General features: G+C 49.9%; 2 protein-coding genes across 2 annotated transcripts; one reads left to right on the plus strand and one right to left on the minus strand.

Annotated features, from left to right (window-relative positions):
- Window positions 1-7,390: 7,390 nt before the first annotated feature.
- On the plus strand, window positions 7,391-7,882 carry FVEG_15900 (hypothetical protein; the record flags this gene model as incomplete). Its single annotated transcript, XM_018905129.1, has 1 exon — window positions 7,391-7,882. One exon carries the CDS (start codon window positions 7,391-7,393, stop codon window positions 7,880-7,882), a length of 492 nt encoding a protein of 163 aa, XP_018752168.1.
- A 3,140-nt stretch (window positions 7,883-11,022) lies between these two features.
- On the minus strand, window positions 11,023-11,256 carry FVEG_06605 (hypothetical protein; the record flags this gene model as incomplete). The annotated part of the gene is made up of 1 exon (XM_018894988.1): window positions 11,023-11,256. The coding sequence occupies one exon, from the start codon at window positions 11,254-11,256 to the stop codon at window positions 11,023-11,025; it is 234 nt and encodes a 77-aa protein (XP_018752169.1).
- Window positions 11,257-13,147: the final 1,891 nt, after the last annotated feature.

A 13,147-nucleotide genomic window follows, 5' to 3' on the forward strand; every position in this document is an offset into this window, starting at 1 on the left:
GAGAGTGCAATACCTCCTTTCCACGACTACTCACATGAAGGCAGAAGCGGGATTTATCTGTAACGACGCAGTGGCTTTCAGCGCTCCTACCGCGACTTGAAGAAAGCCTGCTGCCCTCAAGACCCCTTAGATCCTGTTCGATATCAATCATCCCACTCCTCGACGGGCCAACTCTTACAGCTTGGGCGGATGGACACGACCCAGCCTTTGAGTGGACCCTCTGAGCTCACAATAATGGGCTATCACGGACGAAACTTCTCGTCCACCTCAACATATCCATTCACGTCAACGATATCCTTGTCCATGTTATGATGGTCGTATCTATCGCCGCTCCTCGGCCTCATCCTGCCAAGTTTGCAATTGTCGCGAATTTTGGTCCAATACCTCATTCCAACGGTAGGTTTCATGCCCGGTAGTCTACCAGCCCCAACAGATAAACTAACCTTTCATCTCACCAGACCGATCCTTCAACCACACACCAAGGGTCACCAGAGTTCCTGTATCTTTCCGAAATGGCCAGTCTCCGAGTTTATCCCCCGATTTCGAAATTGCCGTGCATGGCGTATGAGTTGGCGAATGGCACTCGGTCACAGCACTTCCTCAGCTGTCAATCGACATGGAGCAGCAAATGGGATTGTCCGGGAAACACATACACTCGGATCTCTCTGCTTTCGCCGAGGCTCACCACGAAGACAAGTCCAGTACCACGACAAGTCTCTTCATTTAACGTGCACATAGACCGATGTCTGACATTTCTCACCCATTTCTTCTGGTCTACTTCGAAACTGGCACAAGATTCATGATCTTCATCAAGCGCTGCGGTGGACAATGGAATTCGTGCAGCCCTGTCCAATGGCTCTACCTAGCTTCCGGAATCCCCATATCACTGAACAGCATCACATTGTGCCTTTCCTGAGACGCCAATGACATAGCGGCAGCTACTACTGGACCCCCAAACTTCACCAAATGTTCAGTCTTCTCCAGGACCCGCAGGCCGCGACTGACTGCCCATGACCACCGCCGTCGTATATTCACGTGTATCAACTCAAAGAAGTCCTCGCACAGCGGACCATTGACCCTGCTAGTGATTGATATGATCTGCCCCGAGAAATTCCTCGGGTACCCATCTTCTTCAATCTCCTCTTCTTCTCGACCCTCATCTGGTGGCATCAGTGTCGGGGTTAATCGCTATGACGTCATGGTCAGGGGTGTACTGGACTGCCACCGTCCTCCCTCCTCTTTCTTCATCCGTGCTACCTTAGCGCCTGCATACGAAGCTTCAACATCAGCACCAGCAACCTCAACATCATATCGACCAATTCACAAGTGGAATATCTTCGCGAAAATATCCGCGCTGTGCCAAAGGCAATGAACAACAAAACATCACGGTCTCCAGCAAAGGCAATACAGTACACTGCGCTCGAACACACTCCGAAGTTTCCAGCCAGAGCAACGATGCACGGAATGAATGGCATACTCCTCGCCCGGTCTCCGGCTTCTTGAAAGTCAAAGAACGGCACCCCAACGCGCTACAGTGGATTCGATGCACTGTGATCAGTATCGCGTCAGCAAGACTCAGCTCCCTGCATCCCGAATCCTCAACCTCGACAACCCAGCCTCGCTAGCATTGACAACATGCACTCTGGTCAGGATCGTGTCAGCATGACTCGCCTCGACGGCAAAGGCGATAAAAAGCGCCCCTAAGCTTCTAGAAATGCAGAACACGCCGCTCCAAAGCGCCCTAGAGTTTCCAACAAGAACATCAATACACAGAATGAGAGACAGGTCCCGCCTTCCTTCATTGTCCACAATTACTCAACCGGCTGCCCCTGCCTGGCCCTTCATCCTTTCCGCCTCATCACCACTTTCCTGCCAGTTACTCTGACCCTTTTCACCTCCATCATCTGAGTCCTTGTGATGCTTTTCCGGCGCTGATTCATTAACCGCATTGTCTTGTTACATCGAACCCAATTCCCCGTCGAGACTGAAAGACACACGATGCTACAAACCAACTTTGTTACACTTCAAAGGGACAACATCGAGCTTCGGAGGTGAGCGCAGACCTTTTCTGTATCACGCCAGCAGACTCCGAGTGTGATGTGCAATACATCCTCTCTTTCAGGTCTTACGATATCAATCGACCCAGATCTTTTTTCGATCATTTCCTGACATATCTTTCAGTTTTCGAATTTCCCTTGTTTCGCCCATCAGCAACAGTTCGTTTGCATGTCTTTAATGCGGCAGGTCCGCCGATTCGCCCGACATCCTTCGATCAGTTCGACTCAAGCACCCCACGCTCAACACTTGGCTTGACAACGATCAGGCGTCAATGTCCATTTATTGACAACTATCACCAAGTACGATCCCGGCCGGCTAGGCTTTGCGTTCCTGTTTACTGGATCCATGAGTCAGTGGTTCCTGCCCTGAAACAGCACCAAAACCCCAACCTTCTTGCTCGCCCCTCAATATCTCAACATATCAATCGAGCAATCGGAGGAAACACATCGCAGCAAGGGAAAGACCTCTCTCCAAAACTCGAAAACGCATAGTTGGCTATCCAAGCCATTTCGGAAGAAGATCAATACTTCTCGCCGGATCTACCAGTCGACAACACGTCTCGACAAATATGACGAACTTCTCGAAGCAAAAACAACGTGTGTGGATAGAAGGAGAGATGAGGCCAGGGAGACAGTGGGACAGAGGAGAGGAGGGTCTTGTACGAATCGCCTCTAGCAATTCAGCCTCAATTCCTTCCATTTCACCATACTTCCTCACACCATTCATCCTGACGTCTTTCACTCGTACCCTCAACCCTCTTTGACCAGGACACTCTCACATGCGGGCTTGGTGCTACCTCAGACCTGGTTTTCCGACTCCTTCCATCGATGTCCCATATCACGCACAAGATTCTGACACCATTGAAATGGGTTCGAGCTCCACCACACGCTTTCCTACTCCCAGGCCACCCTGGCTGCGTCAATTGCCCCGGGCCATTGTTGATCGGAACTAAAAGGAAATTGTTGTTAGTCTATTTCTCATTGCTATGTTCGGCAGCTGACCTCAACGATAGCCCCATGGACCTTTAGCCAGACGTGGAGCCTACCATCGCTCCTCAACGAGACCCACGGGCCATGACACCACCCAACCGAGGTTTGAGGTATCGTCCAAACTTTTCCATCAATCATACACAAGTGAACTTTTGACATCGCGTATTGGAACAGTGGGGGAACAATGTCCCCACCCCCAATGGTCTACCGATTGACCTTGACAACCGAGCTTGTCAAGTTTAATACCTTCGAGTCAAAGATCCATAGTGCACGGATGATACACGGTCTTTGATAGGTTTGCCACTGCTACGTTCGTCGGTGATGGCGATGAAAAGACTGCCCGCAGAGACTGCCAACCCACTGTGAATACTATCTTCCGAACACTGGGCATTTGTCTCGAAAATCTCCAAACCTGCACCCCTGCACCTGTGCCATCCCCCTTGGCGTTTTCCGAGTTTCATCCGAGTCAAGATCTCACCTTTATCCTACCTGAACAGAGTTTAGGTACGTTAGTCAAACTGTGGGACTCTTTCTGCGGAATCTATTTTGGCTAGATGTATCGGAATCTGAATGTCACTTGTTTCTCGGCCCAACTGCCATCGACAATAACATCATCAAAGTCTTGAAAAGCAAAGTTTATTTTTCGACACCGCCTTCCTCCTCTCTTCAGACATTCGCCACCTCTCAAGAATCGAGCTGCATTTCTGGGCCAGGGTCGCGGTTCGTCTAATCCCTTCAACCGATGGCGCATCTAGATTGCAGACCCTCTCAAAGAGATGCCGTACAATGCCCGCGAAGCACACATATTGTCGCCGAGCATTTCCCGCTCATCCATCTACCCAATACAATCTCAAACTTCCTTCTCAGCTGCCAATACTTTCATCTTCTTCAACTCTTTCGAGATGGAAATCGAACTAAAGGTTTTACGACTCGATTCCGACCCACAGTGCTTTTATGGAGTTCATCAATGGGGGCAAGCCTGTATACATCACTTCGACGAGCAGCTCCTTCAGCCCGGATACTGGGTCTCAATCTTCCATTGAGCCCATTTTACCCAAGGATGAGATCCCAAGGATAAGACTGAAGTTCAGGACACTTCATCCTTCGACATCCAAACCACCTCTGTCAAGACTAACATCCAGCACGGCACTGTAGAGCCTACTGCTCCCGACTATACTGTTGTTGTTGGCATCATCCTATCCGTACTCTTATGGATCTCATTGATTAATACAAGCTTGTATACAGCACCATGAAGAGCAACTCCCTAACCCCCGACATCGGGCCTCGACTCACCCGTGCTTTCGCTTCGTATCGGATTTCCTCCATATGCTGATCCCAAATTCCCTTTTGTCCATTGATCCGCACCGTCAATCTATGATGAGTTGAAATAACTCCGGCTCATCCTTCGTGGCTTCAGACCGAGAATTGCCGCATTTAACGCAATCATCCCATTTGCGACTTCAGGAACGGTCTTGCTCAAGCTTTGTCGTTCCAGGTGAAATTTCGATGGCGAGCAACAACCACAAGCCTCGCCTTGGTGTCACAAGACTCCCACCACACCGTCGTCTATTGCTACGCAGACCTCAACTCTTTTCCGACGTATAGGGCATCTTTCGTTATCGCGCTGTCTTATTCTTTCCACTCGCCTGACCTCACTAGATTGAGGCGATGCTCATCCATGTCTCACTCGCCGACTCCCCCATGTCCTTACTTCACGGCTTTGCCGACTAATGGGTGTGCAATTCTGTCCACCAATTCTGTCTGATGCCCAAATGAGAATCACAAACGTCGAGAAGGCGGTGCAGACTCCAAGGTCATTCAGATCAGTTCGATTGCTGTACTGCACCACCATGTTCCCCATGCCGCACCCTCATACGTCATCCGACCGAGCTTTACCATACATCAGCAGCTAGGTCGGCCCCCTGACTGGATTACCATCGCTCTTGCTATTGTCCTTGATGTCAGCCAGGATGTCTCGCTTCATCTTAATTCCTTCTTATACAGACTTGAAACATCTCACACTTCCTTCTCAACTCTGGGTACCTTTCAAAGCACAAATCTACTTCCACTCTGCCTGGATGGTCGCTGAACTATAAGGACACTGGCTAAAGGGTGTACTACCACCTCTGGGCAGGGCCGGACTGGGTTAGATATCTCCATCTACAGCCCATTGTGCAAGATGACCACCTCACGAGACAGTCGAGAGATGGCTATTAATCGCACGCGTTTCAATGTAACTGCATACCTAGTTTGCTGCGGAATTGTTGTTACGTTTATTGATGGTTTGGGGTCGAACACAAGTGAGGCTTTCTGGAATGCACAATTCTAGCCCTTTATGAGCCTTAGTATCTCTCTTTGCACTCTCAGAGGCGCTCCCCGTTATGCTCTCTCATATGAACGCCGCCCAATTCATCTCGCAACGTCTCATTGAGAACCTGCGAGCGCATTTATTGAATCCAACACAAGCTCGATCAGAATACCACCGAAGACTCACGAAGCAGCACCGGTGGAATACCGACCTTTCAGGCCAGATCAGGACCCTGCAATAATCGCAGCAGAACGCGTAGGGCCAGCTCAATAGTGCCAAGCATCGAGAAGACTGTCACTGGCTTGACAAGACTCTTCGACATCTGAGCTTGAATTCAATTTGGGTGGTACGGTTGCGCAACCACTATATACTCAACTATCTACGCGGGATTCCTAGATGCGTGAAGACCAGACGGCACCGAGAGCCTCTTGACCGATTATCATTGTATCTAGCCCCATTGACCGGTTTACCACGATCTCGGTCCATGACCTTCACCCATCGCGCTAGAACCCCCGACATACAGCACCTAGTTGCAACTCGCGGCTTCCTGACTCGCTCCCAAACCCGAGAACAAGCCTGCGAAGGACGAGAACAGGGAGGAGGGCGAGATCGTTGGCGACGAGGACAAGATTCCCAAGGACGGCCAGGCATCACAGAAGATCTCAGAACAGACTGCCTACCAGATCGTATCCCACCTTCGATCGGTCAAGAAACACAAGTACAAGATCACCATACCGATCACAACTCATGCTCAGATCCAATTCTCCTCATCAATACATTCCAGTTGCCTCCGTTGTTGCGTCTGAGTTGACAAGAACCGAAACCTGAATACATGCAGCAATAGCCCGAACTCGAGGATCTTGACGACATCATCTTCCATACACCAGTACGCAGGCTCCGAGAAACTCTTCATACAATGCGGCGGTTGCTTTGCCCCTGGGAGCAACCTCATCTTGGCCACTTAAATCATTGGCGCGCAGAATCAGCCATGTGCACTGTTCAAGCTCGCCCCGGTCCATCGCTTGCGTTTAGTATTCTTTCCCATTCCAATACATCATCGACGAATCAGACACGGTTCGCAATTAGTTGGGGTGACACGAGGAGCCACCACCGCAGGTCGAGGTCAGAACCTTTGAGCTCATGTCAAGCCCCAAGCCGTATCTTCGAACCCCCGGCCAAGGGCCATCTCAAAGGCCATCGTTCCAAGGTGGCGGCCCATCCATGGTCCTCGAAGCATATGTCAAGGCGTTAAGGCGCCGAATGCTATCATCCCGGCCGAACCGACTTTCAGCAGGACTGTCCTTCACTCTACGTGGATTACAGAGTCTCTAAAAATATCAGGAAACTCGATTGCCGGGATCCCATCACGGAGGCAAGCGACCTGGCCGCGAATACCCAAGACTGCTTTTTCTAACTCGTGTCGCCACTGACCATACCAGCCTCTGTTAAACCGATTGTATCCCATCAAAGCATTGCTGGATATTGAACCTCGAGACTTGAAAGGCTCAAGAGAAATCAATCTCACTCAGGCACCCGTCAGTCGGAAAACGAGGAGCTGATCACGAGAGAATATGGAGGAGTGCCGGGGGGACTCTTATGGTTCAGTGGGGGTCATACTGACCTAGTTATCTTTCCTTCTTGAAGAAAGCCAATCTAGAAGAAGGCATATCATTGATTTGCATTCGTCGTTCACCCTCTTCCGATCCACCCCACGGGTCCCTTCTCGGTCCCGCGCGCTCATTTATCTTTCGATTCACCCATCCACTAATCTTTGCTCTTGAATCTCCTGATGCAGGGTTAATTCTTCTCCCACCTCTTATGAGTTCCACCTCGTACACTCTTACCCTCACCTTCACCTCAGCGATTTGAAAGGCGGATTCGTGATTGTTACGTTCTCCATATCCGGTGGCGATCGTCCTCCTTTACTCTTGACGACCCAAGAACGATTCACCCTGCAAAGGTATCGACAGTCTGCCCAAAACACTCCGAGACTCGACAGGTCACATATACGCTTTAAAGCCACAGCTTACAACACATGTATGCTCCAGAACTCAAGGAAAAGGCTTTTAACAGTCAAATGGCGCAGCATCTCCAGGCTGCTCATTACTCCATCACCACCGCAAGCCCCATTCATGTCAACTTTACCTTACACTCCAAGCACAGTATCACGAACATTAGTTTTGGCAACTATCACTCACACTTTTTCTATCAGGTTTCTAAAGGCTTTCCTCACGACATCTCCGATCCTGAGCAGAAGGAAAGCTTGCTCGTCCGACTTGAGGACTTCCGGAACTCGTATCCGTATGGTCACCTCATCCTTAAAGTGTCTGCTGACCTTGCGGATGAAGCACCCATGTACCATCAACTCAATCTGCAACTCATATCAACGATGGAAGTGCAGAAAAGGGTCTTTGAACAGCGTGCATGGGTATTCTTCGATGATGCTCGTCTGTACCCTTCTCGGAGTATTGCTCGTCACTTCCCTTCGACCGCATATATCGAGAATGAAGGTGACAAGCTTGTTTAGTACGAAGGTTGGCAACACAACTCGGCCCGGATCAGAGCCCTCTTCGCTCTCAAAAGTGGCATGACGACTACAAGGCGATGGGTTCGGACGCTTGAGGACTGCAGTCAATGGCGAAAGATGGAGTTAAATGCTACAAGAGCTTTGAAAGACAATACTGTTATGGTAAATTATATAGAGATTACCAACTCTTTTTAATGGAATTGCATACCTAAACTAACTACTAACATGGCCTTGAATTTTTTGCGTCTCCTTGAGTGATTGTGACAGTGAAGGTGAGCCTAACACGGCGCGCCGAGGAAGGCGCTCCGGCTTGCCTGCCCATTGACGAACAAAGTTTTATGCTTAACACTGTCCAATAGTGAACAGTCTCCTGTCTCAATCCGGTAATGTGGTCCTGCCGATGGACTTTATAAGAGAGGGCCGCTTGAAAGGCAAGTATTGAGTCTCACGTATCTCACAGGCGCTGACAATGACGATTGGTCGGGAAAGTCGGGGATAACAAAGGTCAAGAGTTGTTGATAACATGGCGGGGCACTTGAAGATGACGGCGCTTAGCAAGGGAAATGTGCGCATCCTGACCAAGGCGTAGGGAGCCGGCGTCCACCGTCTTGCAGTCTTCGTGTTCTCTGAATAAGACAGCGGGGCAAGGTACGAATTCGATGTCTGGTGAATGAGAGTGTGCAGCACCAATTCTCGCTCCGGTTTGACAGAAGAGGTTGGTCCACAGGTGATGAACCAGTCGAACAACTGCGTTGGCCACCGCTTATCTCACTCATTATGAGTGAAGCCTCTCAGCTGGGTTGGACGATGAATAGAGGAGCGAGGTGGTGAGAGCCGAAAGAGTAAATAGAGCCGTGATGTTGCCTCAGAGGAGGCGGTAATATGTGCCTTCGTATACTGATCTATGGAATGAAGTTGAGTTGGTGCACACTGCAGATGCCAGTAGAGGGGATCAAGAGGGGCTTGGTTTCGAGTGATGCGTCGGTCATTTTGCTTGAGGGTTGCCGCGGCAATTATACCTAAAAGTAAGTTAGAATGATTATGCTATTCTGACTGCTTTAATGAGGCTGTAATGAGAGTTGATGGAAGTGAAGTAAGGAATTCGAATGCGCAGAACTGACCTCAGGGTGTCAGAAGATGAGTAGCATCGGATACCTCTTCTCTAAGCAGGTTGATGGTGAAGTAGCCTACTGCGCTCTCCCTTGGTTTGAATTGACTGTTCAAGACATCGACGGCATGCGGGTCAGGGCCAGACGGCTTTTCTCTTGAGTCAAATGTAAGGATCTTCATGCTTGGGTGGTGGGGGACATCGATCGGATCCTGTCAGTCGCGAGTTGAGTTCTTCGCTTCTGGGTCACATTCGATGAAACATCCTGATCTCCGTAGTGCCACCTGAAGTATGGAGTCTTGAAGTGATGAGATGAAGGTGATCGGTCCGGCTGAAAAGCAAAAAACGGTTTGTGAGCACCTGATCAAACACAAACACGTAATGAATCCGGTGAGGCTTGGGTGACAAAAGATGGGCTCAAAGAAGCCTGCTGCTCAGCTGATTCCGTTTCTGCTGTCTGCCTCGATCGCTTTTCGGAATAGGAGATTGTGACGACTGTCTCGGTTGGTCGTGTGATGTTGTGTTTGTGCTGGCATGGACAGGAGGGTGCGATTGGTCGTTTGGGTGCAGTGCTCTCGCAAATGCCACGTGCTCAGACCCAAGCGGTAATTGTATTCGCCCGTATGACTATGTCGAAGTCCCGAATGGCTCATTCTCAATGCGACGTTTGTATCGACGGTTGTGTTATCGGCCCATCAGATTGGCGCTTGTATTGAAGATGATGACAACAGCAGCAAGGTCTAGAGAAACCGGCTAAGAAAGCTCCTCACAAGTAGAGCGCTTGCTTGATGGCTGCTGTTTGGAGGGAGGACGATGTGTAGAGTTGAGAGGCGATGCATCTTGAACAAAGGCAGTTGCGAGCGCGGCTGACGCGTGGGAACCATGTGGGGCAAAACAAACGGATCTGGGGAAGTGGGGAAGTCTCCACAGTCACAAAGGTACAGGGTAGGAGAAGCTCACACCTCACATTATATCATTGACAAAAAGACAGTTCTTCATTAATCAGAAGCGATGCTGGTGTTTTAAATGATCTTATTGGATTTGCCGATTTATCCTGAGACTTTTCATATGAGCTCTGTATTCCTAGCTGCTGAATTGACGATTTGGCGAAAAAATGCTTATTTTAACTCTAAGCCCCGAGAACACACAATTAGATCAAACGCATTTCAATGTACATTACTATCGTTTGAAATTCGCTAAAGCACCATGACATCTTGTAAATATATACAGGTAGATCAAGATTACTATTTTGCATAGTGATACTTATTGAAATCAATCAGATGCCTCCAATACCGACCAGCGCAGTAATGTCGCTTTCTGATAGACTCCCAGCGACAACTGCACGCGTTTTTTGGCGCCACTAAGCAATCAGCATGAGCCATTGTGCTCCTCCACCATCGATTTCGACAAGAGAAGCGCAGCAACGGCAAGGCTAACACCAACTGATGGACAGAAGCCGCGGCATCAAAATCGTCGGTGAGTCTTCTATTAGGAACTGGTGCACTCGGACATGATATCTCAAAGCGATGCTGGCCTGGGTACCTGGAGCGCTCTCATCTGAACTTTAATCTCTACATGGCTACAAAATTTGCTTTGGGTACGCCTGATGAGACGAGACTGAGAGAGCGATGCGAAGACCTTTAACGTAAAGTAAAACAGGTCGTGTTCAGTGCTAACACGAGTGCAGCGAGAAAAGGCCCCCAAGCGGTCATCTGCGCAGCGCTCACGTCCTTCCCGACTTCTCACCAACACGCCGACATGACAGAAATACGAGCCGGAGCTTCGGATCGCCTTGAGGCCGTATTACGGTTTCGCCGAGTACCAGCCAACAAGAACCACGGGCTCCGTAACGAAGGGACAACGAAGACTATGAAAATAAGGCAGCTACCACGAGATGTTGGTGAGACGTTGCCATTGTGTAACGAGTATATACAGATTGAGCCACAAATAGGGAACGAAGATTAAATATGGTGATGAGACGGGGCAGGTTGTCCGAATGAGGGCCGTGACATGATGCCATGTTTCCCGGTACTCAGCCGTAGCACCACTTGGCCGGATAACCTGAGACAGACAAACCAGAGCAAGACTGGGCAGATGGCTCAGATCGGAGGATGAAAAAGCAGGTGGCGCTGTTTGTAGCAGATGCCATCCTCAGCTCCTTGTCTCCACTTCCAAGACATGGAGGGCTTGGTAAAGGTTTCCGGCCAGGACGCGTGTATGGCAACAAGACTCGGCCTTCCCCTGGATCAAGACCAGATCTTAACATAATTTATTGGAAATCATGCTTGTAGGCCAAAAATATCCCTCCAGAGAACGTTGTAATGCAGCCCCGAAAACCCCTTTTGGAACAGCCCATTCACTCGACAAGTCTAGCGATGAGTGACCTCGAGCCTTGGTATCCCCGACACTCTGGAAAAACTGTCTTACCGGCAGTCCGGCCCTTCGCTTCGTGACCTTTATAGTCCTGGGGCATTCTTTATTGCTCGTCGGGATGAGGCTCGGGGGTCCATCGGTCGTTGCGTCGGTATGGGACTTTGCGGCGGCGATAGCAAGAAAACTGCTTGAGGCAATTAGGATTAGCTACACGAACAGCACGACATTCATCAATCTCACTGATGGGGGACAATGAGTCCTCATACCGCGGTCGCCATAGTCTTAGTAAATTTTGTTGCCTATTTTGGCCCGTATGAGTTTATTGGTGTCCTTTACCTTTGTGGCCTGGGGGCTGAAGCCTCTTCTAAAACCCGAACCTTAACGCAGTTGACTATTTTGATGGCGATCGCTTGGCGACTACATCTTGACGCCACGGAAGCTTTCTGGCGAATGCTGTAGCTCGATATGGCAGGCTTGAAGGACCTGGATGAGGTACTCCAAGATATTATGAAATCGACAGAATGCTGCATCTTCAACATGACCATGCCCAGTTGTCGCAAAGAGGCAATCCACGCTCGCGGAGATCTTGAGAAAGACTGAGGCCGAAGAGAACTCTGCAATTGGGCCGAGGATACCGCAGCCACTCTGGGACTGGAGTCCAAAGTTGAGTATGGGAGGTCCCAAATGGGTCCCGACGGTGGAGGGTGCGAGAGGATGAGATGGAAGAAATGTCGAGGGCATGATTCGGAGTAAGGAGATCGCGCTGGTAGACATCAGTGGTGGGTTTACCAAAAGCGAAATCGAGGGAAGCGCAAAATGGCCCGGAGGTCAGGGAATTGGAGATTATACTTTCGAGGGAGACTCAATACGTAAACGCCTCTGTAGATGAAAGTATCGTTCATGGATGCTAGGATGGTTGAAAGGAAGAGATTGCTGAGCTGGCGTTGCGGATGGTTTCGTAAATCGACAAGACTCTGGCAGCAGGGATTGCACAGTACTTCCAAACATCGGCATCTCTTTATGCACAGCTGCATTCTTCGATCCATTGCCCGAGGGATGAAAGTCTGTGTGCTTGATGGTTGTGATGTGTGTTCTTCGTAGCCCCATTGGACAGCGCTTCAACTTCCCGAGTCAGTCTAGTGACACCTCATTGATGAGGTCTCAAGCTGCGAGCTATCCATCGTACCCCCTCAGATCCGACTGACCGTCCCACAACATTCGCATCCATACCCCTTGTCTCTCTGTTGTCGGTGCCATGGTGACGGAGCTCCTGCGAGTTTGGTGAGTCGCACCACAGTGATCTTGCTGTGATGGAAGTGGGAGCGGACCATCACAAACCGGACAGGTGACCCCAAAACTGTAATGACTTCTGACTTCTGAGTTGGTAGAGGGTGTCTTTGTGTTTGGCGCTTGGCAGCAAGGTGATGCAGGCCACGAAGAACCCTGTCGTCTCTACTCCGAGATTTGTGTATACTGATGTTGCAATCGGAGGATGCCCATTGACTCGACGATGTCAGAAAACAGCAGCTTCTATGTTGGGTTAAAGTTGAGTTGATCGTAGGGTGCCTCAAAAATAGAGAGGGAGCCTGGGGAGAGGTGACGATCCTTTGGCTTGTGATGGCGAGTGTGCAAGTTTCACGCGATTTCGCCTGTATATCGAAAGCCGTGTCAATTTAAGTCCCGCTAAGCAAGTTCAAATCATCTTCACACACCTCCTGAGGCCTAGATCTCTTCCCTGCCGCCGATTCCCCGGCCTGGGACGGTGACGCAAGACGTGTGAAATG

Source organism: Fusarium verticillioides, chromosome 7, assembly GCF_000149555.1.
Source record: "Fusarium verticillioides 7600 chromosome 7, whole genome shotgun sequence".
NCBI lineage: Eukaryota > Fungi > Ascomycota > Sordariomycetes > Hypocreales > Nectriaceae > Fusarium > Fusarium verticillioides.